The following is a 24,547-nucleotide window of genomic DNA, read 5'->3' on the forward strand; positions in this document are numbered from 1 at the left end:
CAGGCCCTTCAGCCCATCATGTCTGAGCTGAACACAATGGCACTCCAGTCCCTGCATGTTCACCTGGCACCACTATCACATCTGCCTCCACTACCACCAATGACGGCTCATTCCAGACACCCACCACTCTCTGTGTGAAAAGCCCACCTACACTGGGTAAAAGGTACTGCCTATCTACTCCATCTCTGCCCCTCTTAATTTTGTAAACTTCTATCAGGGTTCCTTCCACTCACAGTAGTGAGGAAACAATCCAAGTTTGTCCAATAGCACCAACCCTCTAATCCAGGGAGCATCCTGGCAAAAGTCTTCTGAACCAAAGGCGCCACGTCCTGAACTTCAGCCGGAACCTGGGCTAGTCGAGTAACCCACACGAGATGCTGGAGGAACTCAGCGGGTCAGGCAACATCGAAAGAGGGGAATGGACAGCCGACGGTTTGGGCTGAGGCGCTTCATCAGGACGGGAAAGGAACGGTCAGAAGCCAGAAATAAGGAGGCGAGGGGCGGGTGAGGGGTGCAAACGTGACAGGTGAGACCAGCTCAGGGGGTGGGTGGGGATGAAAAAAGAAGACCAAAGGACCTCGGCCCAAATGTTCGATTTATTTCACTCCATGGATGCTGCCTCGCTTGCCGAGATCCCCCAGCATTTTGAGAGTGTTGCTCAAGATTTCCGTTCTCTGTGGAATCTCCTGTGTTCGTGGTTGACTGTGTCTTTAGTGAGGCGGGTCTCTCCCGGTGTTGGGAGAGTGGGACTGGCCTCCCTGGGTGTCAGGAGAGTGGGTTGGTCCTTTCTGGTTGTAGGGGGAGAGGGGTTGGGTTTTTCTCCCCGGTGTTTGGAGAAGTGGGGCTGGTCTCTCCGCGTGTTGGGAGAGTCCGCTGGTCTTTTCCGGTGTTGGAGGAGCGAGGCTTGTTCCCTGCACCTGTTGAGACAGTGCGCCGGTCGCAACCGACCACTAGCACAGCAGACAGTCTCTCTCCAGCTACCGTGCGGCTAGGCTGCTCCGTCGGCAGTCTCGGCTGGTTCTCCTCGTCTGCTACAAGTCCCAGCTGCCGGGAGAGTGGGCTGGCACTCTGAAGAGCGTGAGCCAATACAGTGGTCTGGGACATCGGCTTCATGCCCGTGGTGGCCGGAGAACAGGCGGGTTTCCTCAGGTGCCGGGATAGCGGGTTGGTTTTCTCCAGCTAGCGAGACTGCAGGGGCTGGAATAGGGAGCTGCGTTTCTCCCGCAATCGGGATAGCGGGCTCTGTCTCCACGATGGCATTATGAGCTGGCTCACGAGTTTCTGTGGAAATAGTCGGAATATCAGCGTCTGTGAACTGGCGTTCATTCCCGGGAGCGGTCGGCTCGTGGTGCGCGATTGAAGCTGCCCGCAGGACAGAGTTGTGGGTCCGAGCGCCCGGGCTGGGGGAGAGGGGGCAGAGCCATGGAACCCGATCTGAATGAGACTGTCCCCGGTACCAATGAGACCCTGGTCAACATGTTCATCCAGCCCACATGGCAAGTGTGCCTTTGGACAATCGCCTACTCGGTCATCGTGCTGACCGCGGTGTGCGGCAATGTGGTCGTTGTGTGGATCATTCTGGCGCACCGGCCAATGCGAACTGTCACCAACTACTTTCTGGTGAACCTGGCGGCAGCGGACGCTTCCATGGCTGCCTTCAACACCGCTTTCAACTTCATCTACGCCGTTCACAATGACTGGTACTTCGGTCTGCACTACTGCCGCTTCCAGAACTTTCTGCCCATCACAGCCGTCTTCGCCAGCATTTACTCAATGACTGCCATTTCCTTGGACAGGTAAGGGTGGCGGCGGAGAGTCTGCCCTCACGGGAGAGTAGACCGGGATGGACAGCGAGCTGTCCCTTGCGTGGGCAACAGACACAAAATGCTGGAGGGTCTCAGCGGGCCAGGAGGGGGGATAAACAGTCGACGTTTTTGGACTGGAAAAGAAGCGGACCGAAGCAATTTTCAGTCCCGATGAAGGGTCTCGGCCCGAACCTTGGACTGTTTATTCTCCTCCGTCGATGCTGCCTGACCCCTTGAGTTCCTCCAGCATTTTGTGTGTGTTGCTCAAGATTTCCAGCATCTCTGGAAATCGTCGGTGTTCCTTTCATGCACTCCGGTTCGTTTAAACTTCGGTTGCTGGGTGTTTCTGAAATCACCTGAAATCGCTTTCCGTCTTTGTTTAAAGTGAAGAGATCACTTTCTGTAATTCCACCTCAACAAGGACTTCCTTAATGATTTCTTATTTTGCTAACCCCGCGGATTGGATTTCAGAGGGTGGAGATAGTCACGGTCATGAACAGAGTCGTGAGCCAGCTCGTAATCCCTTCGGCCCAACTCGTCAATGCTGACTACCTGCCCACAGGTGTAAACGCCGTTTGGGCGGGTTCCTCGTTAGTTACTTTCGTGGGTTTCCATTTCCTTCGTTTCAGTGAAATGATCTCCGTGAAGTAACCCCCGGTTATTCGGCGCGATTCAGCCGACGCCTCTGCAGTAAAGAAAATGCTCCGTTTTATCACTGTGGAAATGATAGTAAGATTCTTGGCAAATAACAACGTCAGAACAGTAGCGGGTGAGCCGGTGGATACGTTGAGTTTGGGCTTTAAAAGGGTTTACCGTAGCATGCCAGAGTTAGAATACAAGACACCCGAAGGTGCTGGTGTTCAGAATGGTCTGGCCATTCTGACACAGGTATCACTGCCCTAGCAAGCGACGGGAAGGCAATGGTGTGGCGAGCTTCATTGCAAGAGGAAAGGAATAAGAAAGAACACATTTTACAGCGATTATACAGAGAAAGACAAGAAAGCGATCTAGCCGGTCTCTTCCTTTGAACCAAACGGAACCACCTGAACCTTCCTTGCCAGCTACCAGGGAGCAAACCCATTATAGTAAATCTCCTGTGGTCTTGGACTGGCGGGTCTTCCAAACTATTGAGTGGTGTTAACGACCCAACACATGCATTCTTTTTAGATATTGCTCGGCATTAAAACCAACATTCTAGTTCAGCTTGCTGGTCAGTGTGAAGGTGACGTTGGAAAATGCTGGGGCACTGACTCTCGCACTCCCTCTCAGCCCCTTTCGCTGCCACACCTCAGCTTGTTACCTGGTGTTGTTTTACAAGCTCTTTCGAGTATTTTGGTACAGCAGACCCAAACGGTTGTAGAGGTGGTATAGTGATGTTGTATATTTGGAGTCCTATAAGGCTTTTAAAACGATGCCGCATAATAGGCTTTAATTCTTTCGACATGTCTGCTGGATCAAAATAGCACAGTGGTGTGGATGCAATATTGGCCACTGGAATAGAGAGAGGAGTGTTGGCAGTTGATTTTCAGATGAGAATATTTAGTGGTAGATAACTAGTACATCAATTTAAGTATTAATATGAAGTTTCAATGCTGTTCGCTTCTCCTTTAGCGATGAATTTAAAGGATTCATTTCTGTAGTTTTCCTGCAATACTACAATGCCCTTTCCCTGGCATCAACCCCAAAATCTCTTTGTACCTCTGCAGCTGAATCACAATCAGTATTATTTTAAGATTTAGAATACCGTTCCTCATTTTTTATGTATTCTATGCTTCATTATGTATAACTAAAGACCATGTATGTTTCTATAATATTAATAGAAATATTAAATGCTGGGTTCAGTCGTCAGGTCAGGCAGCAACTGTAGAAAGGGAAACGAAGTGATATTTCAGGCTGAAGATCTTTTATCAGATTTATTTTTATAAATGCTTCTGTAACAGGGGGAGTGGCAGGTCATGTGCTTTGGTTGAAGGAATAAAGGTGTAGACTATTTTGCAAGCGGGAAGTGAATTCAGAAATCAGAGACGCAAAGGGACTTGGGGAGCGCTAATGCAGAATTTCCTAAAGGTTAACTTGCATGTTGAGAAGGTAATAAGGAAAACAAATGTAGTGTTAACATTCATATCAAGAGGACTAGAATATAAAAACAAGAATGCATTGCTAAGGCTTTATAAGGCATCGGTCAGATCGCCTTCGGAGCATTGTGAGCGGTTTCGGGCTCCTTATCTAAAAGATGTGCTGGCATTGGAGAGTGTCCAGAGAAGGTTCCCAAGAGTGATCCTAGGAATGAAAGGGTTAATGTATGGGGACCATTTAATGGTTCTGGGCATGTACTTACTGGAATTTAGAAGAATGAAAGGGAATATCATTGAAACTTATCAAATATTGAAAGGCCTAGATAGAGTGAATGTGGAGAGGATGTTCCCAAAAGTGGGAGAGTCTAGGATGAGAGGGCAAAGCCTCAGAATAGAAGGATGTCCTTCTAGGATAGAGATGAGGAGATGATGTTGGAGGCTTACAGATTGAATGGAATACTGCTGATGACAATGGTGATACAGGGAGGGGTCTAAGCCCAAAGTGTAAGGAATAGCACTGATTGGTTCATGCCTTTTCTGCAATTGATAGTGAGGAACTATCCCTTTCATTCAACCAGCTTCTGCTTGGTTTTGGAGCATCATGAAACTTCAACAGAAGTTGGAAAGGAACGGTAAAACAAAAGCAGGAGGTGGGGAAAGCCATGGTAGGCGCGATGCTATTACAGCTGAGGGCATCAGAGCTTGGGGTTCAAATCTGGCACCCTCTGTAAGCAAGTTTGTACGTTCCTTCCTGTGGGTGCACGTGTTTCCTTCAGGTGCTCTGGTTTTCTCCAAAGTCTTACCGTTAGTAGGTTCATTGTTCATTGTAAATTATCCTGTGATTAGGCTAGGGTTAAATTGGTGGATTGCTGATCGGTACGGCTCAAAGGGCCAGTAGGGTCTATTCCGCACTGTATCTCGAAATAAACAAATAATTCTATAATAATCTCTACAACATTTGTGTTGACGGCTGTGCTTATTTAACCAATGCCTCTGATTGCAAAGTCCACAGATTATTTGGGAATTTCACTGAGGGTGATGGTGGAAGAGTGAAATTACTAAATTAAACATTCTAGGAAGAGTATGGCAAGGTGGTTAATTTATGTTACCTGTTACAATTGCAACTTAATGAAAATTATTGGGGTGCCTGATGCCTGCATTTAAAGTGAGTGTCCGTAGGTTGAGGAGCTGGTGCAGCTGATGAGCTGGAGTTTGAGCAGATCCAACCAGTGCAAAACAGCACAGGAGCGATTGCTACTGACTCCATGAGGTGGTCACACCTCCCTGAGATTAAGGACTGTAGGGAGTCAATAGGGATAGGAGGAAATGACTAAATAAAGGTAGTTACAGGGGAACTGGAAGGTAGATTTACAGGAATTTTAGTCCTTCCACACTGGGTTTGTTCTACTGGAGTGCCAAAGACTGAAGGGTGCCCTACTAGAGGTTCATAAAAATTATGAGGAGCCCAGTAGATTAATTGGGCTAGTGGACAAAGGAATGGCAAAGCAAGAATAGCAGTGTGTGCTGTATGGAAAGTGGAGAGAGTTTAGGTGAATATAGCCAGGTGAAGAACATGGCATATTTAATATAATGCAGAAAAATGAGTCTTCCCACTTCAGGAGAAATAAGCTTAAAGCTTGGGTGTTTTGTGAATGAAATGGGTTGTATATGTTCATGTTCAATGGGATATAGGTGTCATTGTGTATGAATTACTGGAAGTTAGCATTCATGTTCAGCAAGCGTGTGGTCTGTTGGGCTTCTTTGCAGGTGGATTTGACAGCAAGAGTAAAGATTCCTCTGTCCAATTGTATATCAACTTGGTGGGGTCACCTCCAGAATGTAATGCAATAGAAGGAACGTAGGGACAGTTCACAGGGCTGATTGATTGGTTTGTGGTGAGTGATGAGGCAGAATGGATCAAAACTCCCTGTAGTTTGGTCATAAAGTCACAGTATTACAGCAGTGAGACACGCTGTCAGTCCACATGTCCATTTCCAATCTGAGATACCTAATACACTAGTTCCTTACATTTGATCCTTATCCCTCTGTATCTTTTCTGTTCCTGCACCTGTCCAAATGCTTTTTAAATGTTGTAATAGTACGCATATCCATCAGCTCCTCTGGCAGCTTGTTCTATTCATCTCTCTCCCTCCCTCTCCCTCCCTCTCCCTCCCTCTCCCTCCCTCTCCCTCCCTCTCCCTCCCTCTCCCTCCTCCCCTCCTCCCCTCCTCCCCTCCTCTCCCCCCTCTCCCCCCTCTCCCCCCCTCTCCCCCCTCTCCCTCCCTCTCCCTCCCTCTCCCTCCCTCTCTCTCCCCCTCTCCCCCTCTCCCCTCCTCCCTCTTCCCCCCCATGATCTGCTTTTGATAACTCCTCTCTCATTTTAAATTTATGTCCTTTAGCTTTAGACTCTCTAAATCTTTAGAAAAGACTAACTCTCTACCCTGTTTATGTCTGTCATAACTTTATAAACATATATAAATTCACCACTCGGCTTCCAGCTCTGCGGTTGGAACAATCCCAGCCTAGGCAATCTCTCTTTTTAACTTAAAGTCCTCCATTCCAGGCAACAACTTGTGAATCTCTTCTGTACTTGTTCGAGCACTACCACATCCTTTCTGAAGTGTGACCCAAGCAATGTTCTGTACAGCACTGGCATAATGTGCCAACTCTCATACTCAATACCTCGGCCTATGAAGGCAAGCAAATTAAATTGGCCAGGTCCCGGACACTGGTGAGTAGCTAATGGTGTTCCTTTCTACAAGAAGGGAAGTAACATTAACGCTGGACTTTGTAGACTGGTGAGTGTGATGTCAGTGTTAAGGATTGGAGAGGATTTATGAACACTTGGAAAACCATGGCCTAATTGAGGATAGTCAGTGTGGCTTTGTGCAGAGCAAGTCACTCGACTTTGAGTTTTTAGAGGTGATGAGGGTGATCGATAAAGCTAGAGCTGTGGATGTTGTCTACATGGATGTTAGTAGGTGTTTAGAAAAGTCCCTCATTGGTGACTCATCCAGAAACTTAAGATGCATGGAATCAAAGGTGAGTTGGTGTTTGAGTTCAGATTTGGCTTGCCCATACAGGACAGAGTTTAGAGGTCGATGGGTCTTACTTTGGCAGGAAGATTATGATTGGTGGTGTTCCTCAGGGATCTGTACTGGGATCTATATGTGTCTAGAATGGAAATGTCGATGGGTGGGTTAGTAAGTTTGCAGCTGATACAAGTATTGGTGACATTGTGGATAGTGTAAAAGATTGCCAGAGGATAAGTGGGATGTAGATCATTTGCAGAAATGGGCAGAGAAATGGCTGACAGAATTTAATCCAGCCAAGTGAGGGATGCTGCATTTTGGGAGATCCAAAATAAAGGGGCAGTGCATTTTTAATGGCAGGACCACTAGAAGTGTTTAATGTACAGAGACATCTTGGGATCTAGCTCCATCGCTCCCTGACAGTGGCTGCAGAGGCTGACAGGGCAGTTAGAAGGCAAACTCGCTTTTGTTAGTCAAATCACTGATCTGAAGAGTCAGGAAGTTATGCTTTATATAACTCGCAAACAAGCACATGAGTTTGCAGAGATTGGAGGGATACCGACCATATGCAGGAAGTGGGAATTAGTTTAATTAGACTTCATTTGATTAATTGATTCAGCAAAACATTGTGTCTGAAGTGCTATACTATTCTAAGTTCTAAGTGACTTCTTGACTATCCTGTACACTTGTGTAGCCAATTTCAGGTAGTAATGAACTTGCACCCTGAAGTCTCTCTGTACATCAAAGCTTCTAATATCTCTACTGTTTACTGCCATGTCTGACAACCCAAACTGCATTACATCACGCTTCTTTGGATTAACTTTCTCTGCTACCACAAGTGACTTTCCAGGTGATCTATGTCCTTCAGTATCCTTTCACAACCTTCTTTACTATCTTCTACTTAGTTATCAGGTCACAGACACTCTCATTCAAATCATGTACACATCTACGACAAACAACGAAGATCCGAACTCCAATCCCTATCGTACGCCCAGACTCCCTGTCAGTAAAACAAGTCTTATCCTCTGCCTCCTATCACCAAACCAATTTTGGACCTAGTTTGCCAAAACTCCATGGATCCATGGAACTTTCTGGACCAACCGACCATGCAGGATCTTGTCAAAAGTCTTGTTAAAGTCATCTAGTGTGGAAACAGACCCTTTGGTCAAAGTCTTCCGTGCTGACCAATGCACTCAAGGTTAGGATTAAATGATTGATGAGTGATCTTATTGAAGTGTCCAAACTCCATTAGGGGCCTAACGAAGTTGATGCAGGGATGATATTTCCCTTATTTGTTGTATGTCAGACAGACAGACAGACAGACATACTTTATTGATCCCGAGGGAAATTGGGTTTTGTTGCAGCCGCACCAACCAAGAATAGTGTAGAAATATAGCAATATAAAACCATAAATAATTAAATAATAATAAGTTAATCATGCCAAGCGGAAATAAGTCCAGGACCAGCCTATTGGCTCAGGGTGTCTGACACTCTGAGGGAGGAATTGTAAAGTTTGATGGCCACAGGCAGGAATGACTTCCTATGACGCTCAGTGTTGCATCTTGGTGGAATGAGTCTCTGGCTGAATGTACTCCTGTGCCTAACCAGTGCATTATGGAGTGGATGGGAGTCATTGTTCAAGATGGCATGCAACTTGGACAGCATCCTCTTTTCAGACACCACCGTCAGAGAGTCCAGTTCTACCCCCACAACATCACTGGCCTTACGAATGAGTTTGCTGATTCTGTTGGTGTCTGCTACCCTCAGCCTGCTGCCCCAGCACACAACAGCAAACATGATAGCACTGGCCACCACAGCCTCGTAGAACATCCTCAGCATCGTCTGGCAGATGTTAAAGGACCTTAGTCTCCTCAGGAAATAGAGACGGCTCTGACCCTTCTTGTAGACAGCCTCATTGTTCTTTGACCAGTCCAGTTTATTGTCAATTCGTATCCCCAGGTATTTGTAATCCTCCACTATGTCCACATTGACCCCTTGGATGGAAACAGGGGTCACCGGTGCCTTAGCCCTCCACAGGTCCACCACCAGCTCCTTAGTCTTTTTCACATTAAGCTGCAGATGATTCTGCTCACACCATGTGACAAAGTTTCCCACCGTAGCCCTGTACTCCGCCTCATCTCCCTTGCTGACGCATCCAACTATGGCAGAGTCATCAGAAAGTTCTGATGACTCAGAATGTCGTAAGGGGATTTAGGGGTGGGGAGGAGTGGGGTGTTTGCAGTCCCAAAATAAGGGGTCAGTGCATTCAGGATGGCGAATCTTTGGAATTCTCTACCAAGGGAGTCAATGGATTTGGGGTTAGGTCTGGGAAATAGCCACCAAAGGATCAGCCATAGTTTTATTGAATGGTAGAACAAGCAAGAGGGGCTGAATGGCAAGCACCTGCTTCTGCTTACAATATTCAAGGAAAGTGGATAAACAAGTAAACAATAAAGGAACATAGAAGATAGAACATTACAGCACAGTGGAGGCCCTTCGGCCACAATGTTGTGCTAACCTCGTAACCGACTCTAATTTCTTTTAATCTACTCTAGCAAGCTTATTTAAGGTTTAGGAAGCAAGGATCAGACAAGGCTCTAGACAGGAAGGAGCTGAAGAATGGACTGGGAATGGAGGGAAGGAATGGAAGAAAATGTTGGTTGATTAATGAATTCAGCTAACCCAGGCCATGTTCTTTTCTCACTGCTGCCATCAGGAAGAAGGTACAGGAGCCTCAGGACCCACACCACCAGGTTCAGGAACAGTTATTACCCCTCAACCATCAGGCTCTTGAACAAAAGGGGCTAACTGTACTCAACTGCCCATCCATTGAGATGTTCCCACAACCAATGAACTCACTTTAAGGACTTTTTTATCTGTTATTTCATGTTCTGGTTGGTTATTTATACTTGCATTCGCATTTGTTGTCTCCTGGTTGATCTTTAATTGATCCTGTTATAGTTACTGTTCTATAGATTTGCTGAGTATGCTCACAGGAAAATGAATCTCAGGGTTGTACGTGGTAACATACATATACTCTGATAATAAACTTTACTTTTCACTTTGAAGCAAGGTGAGAATAGTTAATCTGGATCATAAATAAGTCTGATGAAGAAGCCTGTTTCTGTGGTGTGCAGTCTCTGCATTAGTGAACTGTGGATAGTAATATGCACTAGGAAGAAATGTTATGTAACTCTTGTTCTGCTTCTCTGTACAGGTACATTGCCATCATCTACCCCCTGAAACCGAGACTTTCATCCAGCTCAACGAAGATAGTGATTGTCGTCATTTGGCTCCTGGCTCTGACCCTAGCATTCCCACAGTGTTTCTATGCTCAGTTACGGTACTTGGACAACAGAGTCATCTGTATAGTGGACTGGCCTGGAGACATCGGAGGACAACATCAACTGGCGTAAGAACCTGTTTATCAGCTCCCCGTGCTTCTGTAACAATGCCATTTGTGAAATTGAGGATTATCTTCCAAAGTTAATTTCCACAGGCGAATAAACTCTTCTCGGGCTTCCACCGGGTACAGGTATCAATTATAACTGACATTTCAATGACAAACTCTGCCATCTTCTTCAAGGATGATGCCTGGCATGTCTAGCCCGGTGGTATTTATAGCCCAGTATCCATCCCTCCTATTGATTAGTCCTCATCCAATCAGGTTTTTGTTCTCCCACTTTGTTTACAATCGAATTCCAGTTCTTACTTAGAGCGAGACCTTCATTTTTATTAAAATTCTTTTCCTCTAGTTTTATTTCAATGGCTTCCTTTACCAGGTGGTCCTAAAAGCCGTTGGAGTGGCCCAGAAGTTTTCCATGGGTTCAGAGGAAAAGAATTGCTGCAAATCTGTTTACAGATTTCATTTTAGGATAAATGCTTTCAATGTAAAGCACTTATGCCCCTGATTTTAGATTTAGTGGGGAAAAGTTTTGAAGATATTAGAGCAGATAACTTTAGAATTTAAAAATGAAGAGATGCTGTAAGTTTACATAGAAACAGAAAATGCTAAATACTCAACAGGACAGACAACACCAATGTTCAGGGAAACATAGTTGTTGATTCAGATTGAAAAGCCTAAATCAGGACTGGGAAGGAGTCAAAAGGATCTGTCATTCTCCATAATTTCCTCTATTTCCAAATGGACTCTACCAATAACAATATCTTTCCCAATTCCCCTCTGTGCTTTTCATAGGCATCGCTCCCTATGTGACTCCCTTGTCCACTGGTCTCTCCCAACTGCTCTCCATCCTGGCATTCCTCCCTGCAAGCGGGACACCTCCTCATCACCACTGTTCAGGACCCCAAACTGCCCTTCCAGGCGAGGCAACAATTCACCTGCAAGTCTGTTGCAATTACCTACACTATTGAGTGTTTCCAGTGTGGCCTCCTATATCTGTGATACCTGATGTAGATTGGGGGCAGCTTTGACAAGTATCAGTGGTTACCCACTTCAGTTCCACTTCCCTTTATTCTGACACACGTCCATGGCCTCCTGTACTGCCAAACTCAGGTTGGAGGAGCATCACCTCATATTCTGTTTGTGTTGCCTCTAACCTGTTGGCATGAACATCAACTTTATTTTTTAAAATTTTACTCTCCAACTTCCAGTAATTCCTTTCTCCTCCCTCCTCTCTTTTCCCGTTCTTCATCTGGTTACCCTCTCATCCAAATCTTCTCACCAGCCCCTCTGGTTCCCCTCCTCTTTAGCTTTCTTCTGTGGTCCACTGTCCTCTCCTATTCGATTCTTTCTTCTTCAGCTCCTTTCCTCTTACACCTATCACCTCCTAGCTTCTTACTTCATCCTCCCTTCCCTACCCCCTCACCTTGCCTGGTCTCACCTATAAGCTGGCAAACTGCACTCCATCCCCCATCTGCTTCTTCTGGTTTCTGCCCCCTTAATTTCCAGTCCTGATGAAGGGCCTCAGCACAAAACATCGACCGTTTATTCCCCTGCTGACCTACCGAGTTCCTCCAGCGTTTTGAGTGTGGTTACGACAGAAGCGGAGAGTGGGGGTGTGCTGGTGGAGAATGTCTCTGATAGAGTAAAACGAAGGTGATAATGGTGATAAGCTATAAACAAATGTTGTAGCCCGGGGAAAAGTACACACTCAGGACAACAACTACTTTTTCGGGTTTTAATTCCTTTATCTGTTTTAGATGTTTAAGTGCCATAAGAGGGTCTTAAAACAAAACGAACGACCTTTACAATCAGGTCTGCCGCTTAACCTTTGATACATCCACTGGTGTCTCGGCCAATTGTGTATGCTGTATAAAAATACAAAGAAAATCGCACAAACTAATACAGTACTAATATGGTAGTGGCAATTTTGGCCGGTGAGGAACTTTGCAAGCCATGCTATCCAGCGTCGAGTTCTTTACTCGTGAAAATCTTTCCTCACCATGCCTAGCACCTCTGGGAGAACTTGATTCCACCACCCCACCAGCTTCGGCAAAATGGTCAAAAGCAAAATGGTCTCCCCGCTATTCCGCACGTGCGTAATGATGTCACCATCTCCACTTAACGGCACAGACACCTATTCTAGCATTACCCGGATGAATGCCTAAGTACACTTTTAACGATACTGAATAAGATCCGATTGTCACCCAGTTACACAAGGTTGCCTGGCCCTCAGATGATGCTGAGGGAGGAGGTGTGTACAACAGAGGAGTGGGCTGGGAAATGGAGATGGGTGGGTGGGGGGGGGGAAGGAGCGGGCAAGCAAACAATCACAGAGAGAGCTGTTTCTGCAGAAAGCGGGGAGAGGGTAAGATGCAATTTGTGGTGGGATCACATAGCAACTGGTAGAGATGACCAAGGATGTGAGGATGTGGATGTTTGTGGGTGAAAGGTGAAGACCGAGGGATGTCTATCTCTGTCCTATCTGAGGAGAGGGGGGTGGGAGGAAATGTGAGCAGGCTCCATCTGTTTTGGTAGAGGTAAAGCCATGTTACCTGAAACAGGACGACATTTCAGAAGTCCTGGAACAGGAAGTCTTAAAGCAGATGTGATGGAGAAGGAGAGAAAGGAGACGGAGTGGAAAGAGATGTAGTGGAGCTAGTTGTGGGAGTCAGTGGGTTTATGGTAGATAATAGTGGATAGGTCATCTCCTGAGATGGAAACCAGGAGATCTGGAGAGAAGAGTCAGAAATGGCCCAGTGGGATTTGAAGGCAGAATGGAAGTTAGCAGCAAAGTTGGTAAAATGGGAACAGCAGTAACGTGGTTATTGACTTTGCAGAAGAAGGGTTGGGGAGGGATGTCAGGGTAAGACTGTAACGTAGTCAATGAAATGGCAAGAGTAGCTGGGATTTATCCGGGTTCCCATGGTCACACCTTTAAAATGGGAAGAATCAAAAGATAAGTTGTTAAGGCCCTTTGTATAAACTTCTTTTCCCCAAGCTTTTACCATTTAAAATGTACCTGCTTTCCTCTTTTGGACCCCAGAACCAATGACCATGTTTCCGTTTTCGACATTTGTTCAACTTGTCTATATTTGCCTGAAGCCTATTTAAGTTCTCTCTCTAACTCACAATTCAATTGAGTTTTGTAACATCAACAAGCTTAAAAGTGAATCCAAATCAGAATCAGGTTTAATATTATTGGCATACTGAATGTCATGAAATTTGTTGTTTTGTGGCAACAGTACATTGCAATATATAATAACAAACTATAAATTACAATAAGACATATATATGATACATACATATACACCTATATATATATATGAATTAGCAAAAAAGAAATTCCACGTCACATGCTAGTGATAATAAACCTGATTCTGAAAAAACAAAAGTAGAAAATGAGAAAAAACAAAATAGAAAGAAAAGAAACATTTAATTGACATTTAATCCCACTGAATAATTGGAATTAAGAACAAATCGGTACACTGTGATACCCCTGTAATCTGAACCAGCTAATCTGAGAAAGGTCCATTTATCACCACTCAAGTCAAGTCAGGTTTCTTGTCATTTAACTATATATATGTATATAGAGACGAGGCGTTTCTCCAAACCAGGGTGTAACGCACAGCATTACAAATAACACACATATCACATGATAACTTATAAAGGTGAGGATAAAATCTACAGATGAATTACACATAGGTAACAAACTAAAGTGCATTAATATTAAAGATTGTAGTGTATGGAACAGATTAACCTGTGAGACTTCGAATGCAATGCAGCAGGGAGTTCAGAAGCCTAATGGCCTGAGTGAAGAACCTGTTTCCCATCCTGACCGTTCTGGTCTCATGCAGATTAGTCTCCTGTCTGTTGGTAGAAAGTCAAAGAGGATGCTGGATGGGTGGGTGGGATCCTTAATAATACTAAGGGCCCTGCGTATGCAGCGCTCCTGGTAAATGTTCCGATGGATGGTAGAGAAACGCCAATTCTGCTCTCAGCTGTTCTCACAGTCCTTTGTAGGGATTCTTTGCTTTCTGTCTGTTAACTCATTCTCAAACCATACAATTATTTTGTCTCCAATTCCATGAGCACTGATTTTGCTGACCCGTGTATTATACGGGACCCAACTGAAGGCCTTCTGAAAATTTAGCTACGTCCACTGGTTCCTCCTTCTCAGTTCAGCTTGTCAATTTCCTGAGGATCAGTTTAACAGGAATTCTAGGTGTGCACATGACTCAGCCTCAATTTCAGAGGTTTGCTGATACCCAAGTCTGCATTAGAAACATAGAAACGTAGAAAACCTATGTCACAGTACAGGCCCTTCGGCCCACAAAGTTGTGCTGAACATGTCCCTACCTTAGAAATTACTAGGCTTACCTATAGCCCTCTATTTTTCTAAGCCCCATGTACCTATCCAAAAGTCTCTTAAAAGACCCTTTCATATCTGTCTCCACCACAGTTGCCAGCAGCCCATACCACGCACTCATCAATCTCTGCATAAAAACTTACCCCTGACATTATTGTTATATATGATGGTAATTCCTTTGGATTTTCAGAGACCATTTCCACAGTATAACAATCTTGCATATTTCTATGTTCTATAGATAGGTACATGGAGCTTAGATAAATAGAGGGCTATGCGGTAGGCAGTTTCTAGAGTAAATTACATGGACAGCACAACATTGTGGGCCGAAGGGCCTGTAATGTACTGTAGATTTCTGTGTTCTATGTTCTATACCCTTTCAAATGTTAAGCCCTGAGTGCCATGTGCACTTTATCTATGAGTCCATACACAAACAGATCCCTCAGTGTGTGATCCAGAAATGCACCGAAGTTTCAATACTGCCTAACTATATCATCTTTGAATCTCTCCTGATTTCTGAATACGGGTTTCGAAACTTACAACCTACTAACGGTATTGGGCTGAAATGATTTTGTAATTTCCTTAGAACTATATTAACTGGGAGAACAAATGTTCCAAGGGATTCAAGTAAGTTTGTCTGCATCACATATGAACAAAATTGCCGCCTTGTGTCTGATTCTAGACACCTGTTGCCCATCATTTCAATGTGTTATTCATCTAAAATAAAATTCCATTGCTTTAACATACTGTACAAATTTACAGGCTCCGGATCCTTGTCAAAACTACTGAAATTTCTGATACAACTGGCTTATAATTGACGTATTACGTTCTATCTACCACTTTATCAGTTACTAGGCTTGCCTGTTCATTTCCAATCAATTCTGCGGGTGCTGTATTTGACACTTTCTTTTCATCTGCACCTCAGACATGCTGGGATTAAACATAAACTTCACAGACAGACCCCGCTAATAAAACCACATTTTATTGGCAAAATAATAAAACCTTTCTCAATGATTTTGTCATTTTAAGAGCTGTGAGTATTTGTTCTCCTCATCCCCAGGATGTGTCCTTAGTGAGTTACCCTCTAATTCTGTGGCAGAATGTACAAAGTTGAATCAATGAAACCCGTGCGTGAGAGTTTTTAAAGTGGAGACAGTTCCACTCTCTCGACCTCACAAGACTGGGTCAGGTCGTACTAACAAGCGTCACAAACCGGGGTCTTCCTTGGTTGCAGTGGACGACCATGACGCCTTCTGTGCCTTGTCAGGCCCTTCGATCTCCATGGAGTGTTGCAGTACCTCCTTCCTGGCTGTTGGACCTCACTGTAGATCTCATCCGCCCAGTCCACCAGAGCTGACTTTGTGTGCTAGGACAGGCATAAGACCATAAGATATAGGAGCAGAATTAGGCCATTTGGCCCATCAAGTCTGCTCTGCCATTTCATCATGGCTGATCCATTTTCCCTCTCAGCCCTGATATCCTGCCTTCTCCCTGTATTCTTTAATGCCCTCCCTGACTAATCAAGAACCTATCAACCTCTGCCTTAAATACTTAGGCCTCCACAGCTGCCTGTGACAATGAATTCCACAGATTCACCACTCTCTCTAAAGAAATGCCTCCTCATCTCCATTCTAAGAGAATGTCCCTCTATTCTGAGGCAGTGTCCTCTGATCTTAGACTCCCCCACCAAAGGAATCATCCTCACCACATCCATTCTAGCGAGGCCTTTGAACATTTGATAGGTTTCAACAAGGTCACCCCTCATTCTTCAGAATTCCAGTGGGTAGAGGTACAGAGCTCCTCAATCTTTGAACCCTCTCCAACGTCAGCACATGAACAAGACATGGAGAGTTGAGAGAAAGTTTATACAAATTATTCAAAAATCTTTACTGACAGTCTATGAACCCTTTACGTTGTTGTGTCCCAGATAAGAATAATGCATGGGATTCAACCCTTAGATTGTTGATGGCCTTAAAGTAATAATCATTCTTTGCTGCCAATATGGATGTGAACTTCCCTCCATTGAGGACATTTATAGCAGCAGGTGCGTAAAGAAGGCCTGGAAGATCATTGGGGACACCAGTCACCCCAACCATAAGCTGTTTCTGCTGCTTCTTCCTGGCAAGCGGTACCACAGCATTAACGCCAGGACCTACAGGCTACAGGAAAGCTTCTTCCTACAAGCCATTAGACTCATAAATTCACATGACTATACATTGTGACAGAGTCATAACGCAAAGATTTTTACTCTCTCACATTGTGGGATGGATGTAAGATTTAAATAAATTCAAATTACACAGACGGCAGTGAGAGCACAGGCCTGAGTGGAAAGTATCTGGTAAATTAGATTCCACATTTCCTACCTTTCAGCCAGTTTCTTATTCATTTTCAGAATTCACTCTCAAACCACAAAGTTTTGACTTTATGTAATGCGCAAATCTTTTCTGGAATAGATTTGTCACCATCATTGATGATTGTGTATTGCAGGTACCAGCTGGTGGTGATAGTTTTGATTTACCTGATGCCATTAACAGTGATGGGAGTCACCTACACAAAGGTGGGATTAACACTATGGGCCAGTGAAATACCTGGAGACTCAACAGAGAGATATCATGAGCAGCTGAAAGCAAAACGAAAGGTTTGTGGCAAAACCCACAACTTGTTTATAGAAGATGAATTTTGTATAGTGTTATTTAACCAAAGTAAAGAGCCTTTGTTCCACCGTGGGCTCACAAGATTGGGGCAATGCAAAATTGTCATGGTTTATTTAACCTGATCTCTAAACTGTTACAAGTTAATTGCATTTGATTGTGGGCTTAAGGAGAAGCATTCCTGCTAAGGTTCTCTCACTGCGGAAATGACACAGCGAAAGATTAGGAAAGGGTGGTGAATAGCTTACTGGTATCACAAAGCCCAACCGATCTAACCAAAGGATGCATTTGTTGTAGTGGAATGTATTCACTGTCATTTCCAACTTGAAAAGATATTTAGTTGTACACCTCTCTGCGGCACCTAGAACATGGAGTTGTTTCACATGTTTATTTTGCAGGAGGATTCACTGTACCTTTGCTATAAACTGCTTTAATTTCACATATGAGTCTGTTTCCTCCAGTTCATAGAGGCATTTTAAATAACCTCTCAATTGCTTGTACTGTTTGAATAAACACTGCTGAGTAAATAGACTTTGTTTACAGTGAAATGGATGATTTGCCTAAAGTCCTTCCCACCTTCCAGCTCAATGGCTGAGTACCATTAATAAACAACTTGTGCCTGATTTTCCTTTTGAACAGTGGGGCAGCTGATCAGCTTACAACAACTTCACCCCCAGCAATGTTTATATATTGATAACTCTCTGTACTGGGAATCATTGCTGATAACGCCAACTATCTACTTTGGTAAACTATGCTCTGGATGACCACTGAATCTGTTTTGATAATCTCCACTGACTTAAAAGGAACCAAATTTCAGGAACAGACTTCTCAATTTTTTTGGGAGGATGGTATTGTAAGTTTTCGCAAACAAAAATGGCAGAGGCGTTTTATGTTTAAGGAAAAAACATTTATTGTACTCCAAACACTGAACACAAAGCGCGGTAAAAGTACTTTACATAATTACGTCATCGTGGCAGACCAGCTTCTTAAAGTGAGCCCCAACTGAAGGTTGGAGGCTGTGAATTATGTACGTTTCCATCAATTACATTACCCTACACAGACCCCCCCACCCCCCACAGGATTCACTAAGGCCACATGGTGAGCCACCTGGCTTGGGTCCTACCTTCCATGGGTGGAGGAACAGCAGACACCTCTGCTTCATCCAGAGGTGTGTTGACGTGCTCGTAGTCATGGCGTGATGGTGGGGGCAGGGTAGTGGGATCATCCAAATCTTGGTGAGCTGGTTTGAGCCGACCTACTGAAATACAGTCAGGTTTACCCCTCTTATCTATGATAAAAGTCTTTTCCCTCCATCCCAAAATGAGGAACGGGCCATCGTAAGGGGATGTTGGTGTGTATCATGGCAGAGAAAAACAAACAAGGTGGAATGTAGGTCAACAGGAGCCCAAGGGTGCTGTACACCACGATGGGAGGTAGGAATAGGTGAAATGGAATTGAATTTACTGAGGGGGGTGGAATGCTGTTGAGAGGCCGACCAGGCAGTTGTGCCATAGGGAATAAAATCCCCTGGCACTCATACCAGCTGCCCATATACCAACTCAGCTATGGGTGACTGCAGGTCCTCTTTTGGAGCTGTTCTGAGCCCCAGCAGGACCCACGGGAGACAACCATTGCCAACATGTGTCCATCAGGGAAGCCCGCAGAGCAGCCTTTCAGGGGGGGTGAAACCATTGGACTGTGGGTGACACACCGCGGTGTGATGCAGCCTAAAGTCAAGGTCCTGGGCCATCGCAGCCCAGAGGTCTGATATAAAATGGGGACTGCGGTCAGAGAAAAGATCAGATAGACTGCCAAACCCAGCAATCCGGGTGCTGATGAATGCCGGAGCCATGTCTGCGGCCTTTGTGATGCTAAAGGGACAAACTCTGGCCACCTGGTGGTACGGTCCACCCTGGTAAGGAGGGGAGTGAAACTGCGGGAGGGAGGAGGAGGACCAGCAAGGTCCACACTGACATGGCAAACCGTCACTCAGGGACCTCATAAGGTGCCAATGGCGCCTGGACATATCATGCCTGTGCCCGCTGGCACTCCAAAGAGGCTGCAGTCCAGTTGCACATGTCCTTTCTAAGGATGTGCCAAACAAACTTCAGTGCTACCAGTTTTTGTGAAGCCTTCTGCCCCGGATGCGAGAGGCCATGTATGGAGTCAAAAATGTCCGCCTCCAGTTTGCAAGCACTGTGGGACGAGGGCGGCTGGTTGAGACATCGCACAGGAGAGAAACCCCAGCTTCCCCAAACTTAATGTCAGCCAACCGCAGAGCCATTACTGCTGTTCGGTAAGCCAGGACCTCTGGGTCAGTAACTTGGTTGGCTGCCATGTTGGTATAGTCAATCCCTGTATGTATGGTCTCAATGGCTGGCCATGAGAGGCAATCAGTCATGGCATTATTTCCCCCCTTGATCAGTTGTGAACTTTGACACTTAGGCCAGTTGGCATTGCTGCTGTGCAGACCAAGGGGCTGATATTTTGGCCATCATGCACACGAGGGGTTTGTGCAGTGAAATGGTGATCCTCCAGAAGAAAATGAAAATGGCGGACAGCCAGATAGAGACCAGGAAGCTCACAGTCAAACCTTTTGGGAGGACGGAACTGCCAGCTGAACAACGTGAGCAGCTGCCACACGCTTCCAGCCTACTGTCCATGCACAGCACCCACAGCGTAGTCTGAAGTGTCAGCAGTAATGGCTGTAGGTGTGTTAGAGAACAGGTGCACCAGCGGTGTTGCATCGGAAAGAGCTTGTTTGGTATCATCAAATGCTCTGGTCATATCCGCTGACCAATCATGCACGTGATTAGGGGTATTGCCTTTAAGCACACTATACAGGGGGGCCATAAGATCAGCAGCTCGTGGAATGAAGTGGTGATAGAAATTCACCATGCCTAAAATCTCCTGTCATTTTTTACTAGTGCAGCGTGGTGGGAAATCCATAATAGCGGCTGCTTTAGATGGGAGGGGTTTTGCACCTTCTGCGGAGATGTGACGAAAGTCAATGGTTGACAGCCCAAACCGGCATTTAGCAGGGTTAATAATCAACCCATGCTGGCTTAGGCGCTCAAAGTGTGCGGAGATGAGATACGTGTTCAGATTTGGATGCACTGGCGACAAGTGTATCATCCAGGTAAACAAAAAGAAATCTAAGTCGTAATACAGAGTCCACCAGCCGTTGGAACGTCTGTGCTGCATTTCTCAGCCCAACAGCATGTGCAGGAACTCAGAGACCAAATAGGGTTACCACAACCATTTTGGGAATGTCCTCCGAGCACACAGGCACCTGAAAAGAGCCTCTAACCAGACAGACTTCAGAAAAAATTAACTTTCCAGTGAAACATGCTGAAAAGTCTTGGATGTGTGGGATTGGGTAAGGATCGAAGGTGGGGGCCTTGTTAAGGTGTCGGTATTGGATTTAGGGACCATATGGAGGGGCAAAGCCGGGGGCTATCGACTAGCATCAATGCCATGGTTGGCTAACTCGGCCTTTCTGGGTCTAGTCTATGTAAGCAGGCATGGACTGGCAGGCCAGTTGCAGAAATGTGATGCTTGATCCCATATTTTGTGACTGCAGTGAAGAATGTGGGCTTGGTGAGGTTTGGGAACTTGCCCAAAAGTTGAGTAAGCACATGCAGTGGAGCAGGTGCTTGACAGTGTCATTGTGGGGGAACTTGCTGGGGGAGCAGGGTAACGACCCAAAGTCCTTGACATCCACAAGCTGGGTGTCTTAAAATCAACTAATAGTCCTTGGGCACACAGGAAGTCTGCACCGAGCAGGGGTCTGGCCATTTTAGCCAGGATGAATTCCCATGTGTAACATGGCCCACTGAAGCAGAGCGTCACCCATCGTGTCCCATTAATCTGGATCCTGCTGCCATTGGCAACCTCCAGTGAGGTTTCATTGCTCTTTGGCTTCCCATCAATAGGCGATGCTGGCATCACAATCACTGGAGCACCCGGTTCACACAGGAAGCATCGTCCTGAAAGGCTGTCCATAATGAACAGTGGACGGTCTTGGCAGCTGGAACCCACGGCGCTCACGGACCTCTGGTGTCCCGATGTGCTGTCGAAGCCGCAAGGTGGTTGGCACTCCCAGCGTTGGTACGAAGTGATGTGGTAAAAACGTAGACTTGGCGCTGTTTGTTTCCAGCTGCAGGCCTCCTTTGTTGGAAGCATCGCTGACCAGGCGTATCGAGGGGAGAAAAAGAGGAGGAATGATACATTGCTGCCCGGCTGAGTGGAGACTATCAGCCATTTTAGCAAGTTCCCTATAGTCCTTCACGAGTGCATTAGTGAGGGCTATGCAGACTTGATCAGGCATTTGTGGCATAAAACAAGGATGGTGATTTCCCAGGAGAGACAGCATGTTGTCCATTAGCTCCAAAGGATTAGCATCGCCGAGGCTGAGCAAGGAGAGTAACTGTTTGGTTGTCTGGTAGTCCTAAAGTCTGTAAAAAGTGAGTTTTCAGTGATCCGTATTTATCGTGTTCTAGTAGACTCACCACTCTCGCAGCCGTGGAGTTGTTGAACAATGCTACCACAGAGAAATATTTGGTGCTGTTGATGGAATATAAATATTGCAGTGCGAATAGGGCCTTGGCTTGTACAAACCAAGCAATGGCATTTTGCTCCTAAAACTTGGCAGCTTCAAACCAACTGCATCGGCCAACATGCTCAATAACTCTGGAATTGTTCTAGAACATCGGGGTCACCAACGTAGGTTTTTGCAAATAAAAACGGTGGAGGCATTTCATGTTTAAGAAAAACTGTAACAACTCAAGTTTATTGTATGGCATGCACCGAACACAAAGCACGGTAAAAGTACTTCACATAATTACACTATCACGTCAGACCAGCCCGCTAAAGTGAACCCTGACTCAGTGTTGGTGGCCGTGAATTATGTACACTGCGACCAATGATGTTAACCTACAGTATTACTGCAATGGTCAGAGTTTTCCATCCTTAATTGCTCTTGAGAAAAGTGGCAGTGTCTGAAACAATGGCATCCTTATGGTGATGCTGTTCTAATGATATTGTTCCATAAAGTTTCTGGGACCAGTGACAATGAAGAAATAATCATTTATATCAGAGTCAGCAAGATACAAGATGGGAAGGGAACCCCTGCTGCCACTGTTATCCATGGTGGTGGCATCTCAGTAGATTTAGGGAATAACTGCATTTCAATGGAAGGGCTACATTCAGGGTACTTTGTTCTGGATGGTGTCAAGTTTGTTGAATGTTGTTGGAGTTGCTTTCATCCAGGTAGGTATCCCACCGCACTCCTGAAGTGCCTTGTGATGTTGGAAAGGGTTTAAGATCTCAGGAGATCCATCACTTGCTGCAAGATTCCAAACTTTTGCAGTGATGGTATTTCAAGTTCAAGCTCAAATTTAATTGTCATTCAACCACACCCATGAATATAGCCAAACGAAACAGCGTTCCTCCAGGGCCAAGGAGCAAAACACAGTACCAACAGCACGCAGCGCATTTGGTTACTACAGAAGAAAAATATACAGTCACAAAAACAGTACGAAGCCCGAGCCCGAGTGCCACGGCCTGTAGACCGATGAGCAGTCCACGTCGCGCGCTAGTGCAGCAGCCGACAAACACGATCCAACTCGTCTTCTGCCGAGTGAACACTGGAGAGCAGCACCGACGGAGGGGCTGGCCCTCACCCAGCATGGATCACAGCTCGCCCCTGGGTGGCCGCAGTGTGAGACTCCAAGGCATGAGGGCTTGGCCCATGTAGTTCCCCCTCGTTGGTTTGCCGATCAACCAGTGAACCGGACTTGCAGTGTTCTACACTACCGATGTCCAGCAGTGTCCTGCGATCTCAAGCAAAAACGTTCAAGACAACTGTTTGTTCCATTTGTTGGGGTCCACATTACCTCTGACGCCTTCCTCCTTGGGTGGCTGTAGCAACACATCCAGCTCCATCGCCATCGAACCACTCACCAGGGGAACAGATCTGCAGCACTTCATGTTCTTAATATCCAGGAGAGTCTTGCGATTGCAAAGGACAAACAATTACACCTTGGCTTGGACCCAGAGAGACCGCTGTGACTGAGTGTGCTGCTATCCTACCCGGTTATATGCAGCTAATCTTGTTAAATTGGCACCCCCAGGGGAACATAGAGTTGGTGAAGCCCTTGGATGTCCAACTTAGCTGCTTAGACTCTGCTAGTAATTGCCTGGATATTTTGTGCTGCAAATGTTCATTGTCTAATTTATAGACTGCAGACTATCTTACTGAATGAATGGATGATTATTTTCATTATACATAGATACAATGAAACTCTGTTTGGCTTCCTCTCAGGCAGTTAAATAAAGCCGGTAGATAAAAACAAGACAATAATAGAAAAACAGTATTAAATAGATAAGTAGCAGAAAATAAGTTGCAGCAGCACCAGAATATCACAGAAATGCACAAAGTGCAAGTATTTGAGTCCTTGTGTGTGCTCACAGTTTCAGTCATTGTTCTGTGGGAGTGGTGTGATGGAGGCCACAGCTCTGGGGTAGGAGCTGTTCCTCAGTCTATTTGTTCTGGCTTTTAGTGTCCTTTTACAGCAATGAGGGCAATGGTCTCTTCATTTACTGGCGGGTTTGGAATGTAAGTGAACATCGTAAATGGATCAGAAAACATCTTCACCTCTGAACGTATCAGAGTTGGTGTGATCGATTGGTGTGGGGTCTTGTAGCTCGTTCACTGTTCGGTATGCACGTTGCCTTGTGGCCATGTCTCAGCTGCCGTCTAATTTTAAGGAAACCTGTTCTTGCTTCCCGCACTTGGTAAATCAACGTTGCTTTTCTGGATTGACAATAATGGTGGAAGTGAGAATTACATGGGGTAAAAATGATCAGTCACTCTATTTTGTTAACCAGTTCTTCAGAGGAAGTGTTCATTGGCTTCCAAGCCTGTGAAAATGACTCTCTTCTTTGGTAATCTATTGTGAGATCAGTGTCTTGTCAATTTTTTTCTGTCCTTGACATAAGCTGTTTCTGAGAGCAACTAACCTATTTTAGTAATCTAGTCACGAGAGCATTGACTCTGAATAGCTACTACATTCCTGAAAATCATAACACACAGTGCTGTGTTTCTGGGAATAACGACTCTTTTCCTGGGATCAATAACAATCATAGAACACAGAACACCAGAGCACAGTACAGACCCTTCAGCCCATGATGTTGTGCTGAACTGTTAACCTA

General features: G+C 45.4%; 1 protein-coding gene across 2 annotated transcripts in view; it reads left to right on the top strand.

The window, feature by feature from the left end:
- The first annotated feature begins 940 nt into the window (after positions 1–940).
- tacr2 (tachykinin receptor 2) overlaps positions 941–24,547 on the top strand; it is a 71,166-nt gene continuing 47,559 nt past the window's right edge. For both annotated transcript variants that reach the window (XM_073027164.1, XM_073027165.1), the window contains exons 1-3: positions 941–1,796; positions 10,130–10,324; positions 17,169–17,319. In XM_073027164.1, coding sequence (XP_072883265.1) covers positions 1,423–1,796; positions 10,130–10,324; positions 17,169–17,319 — 720 coding nt within the window. In that variant the 5' untranslated portion in view covers positions 941–1,422. The remainder of the gene's footprint in view (positions 1,797–10,129; positions 10,325–17,168; positions 17,320–24,547) is intronic.

Source organism: Hemitrygon akajei, chromosome 23 (assembly GCF_048418815.1).
Source record: "Hemitrygon akajei chromosome 23, sHemAka1.3, whole genome shotgun sequence".
NCBI classification, from domain to species: Eukaryota; Metazoa; Chordata; class Chondrichthyes; order Myliobatiformes; family Dasyatidae; genus Hemitrygon; species Hemitrygon akajei.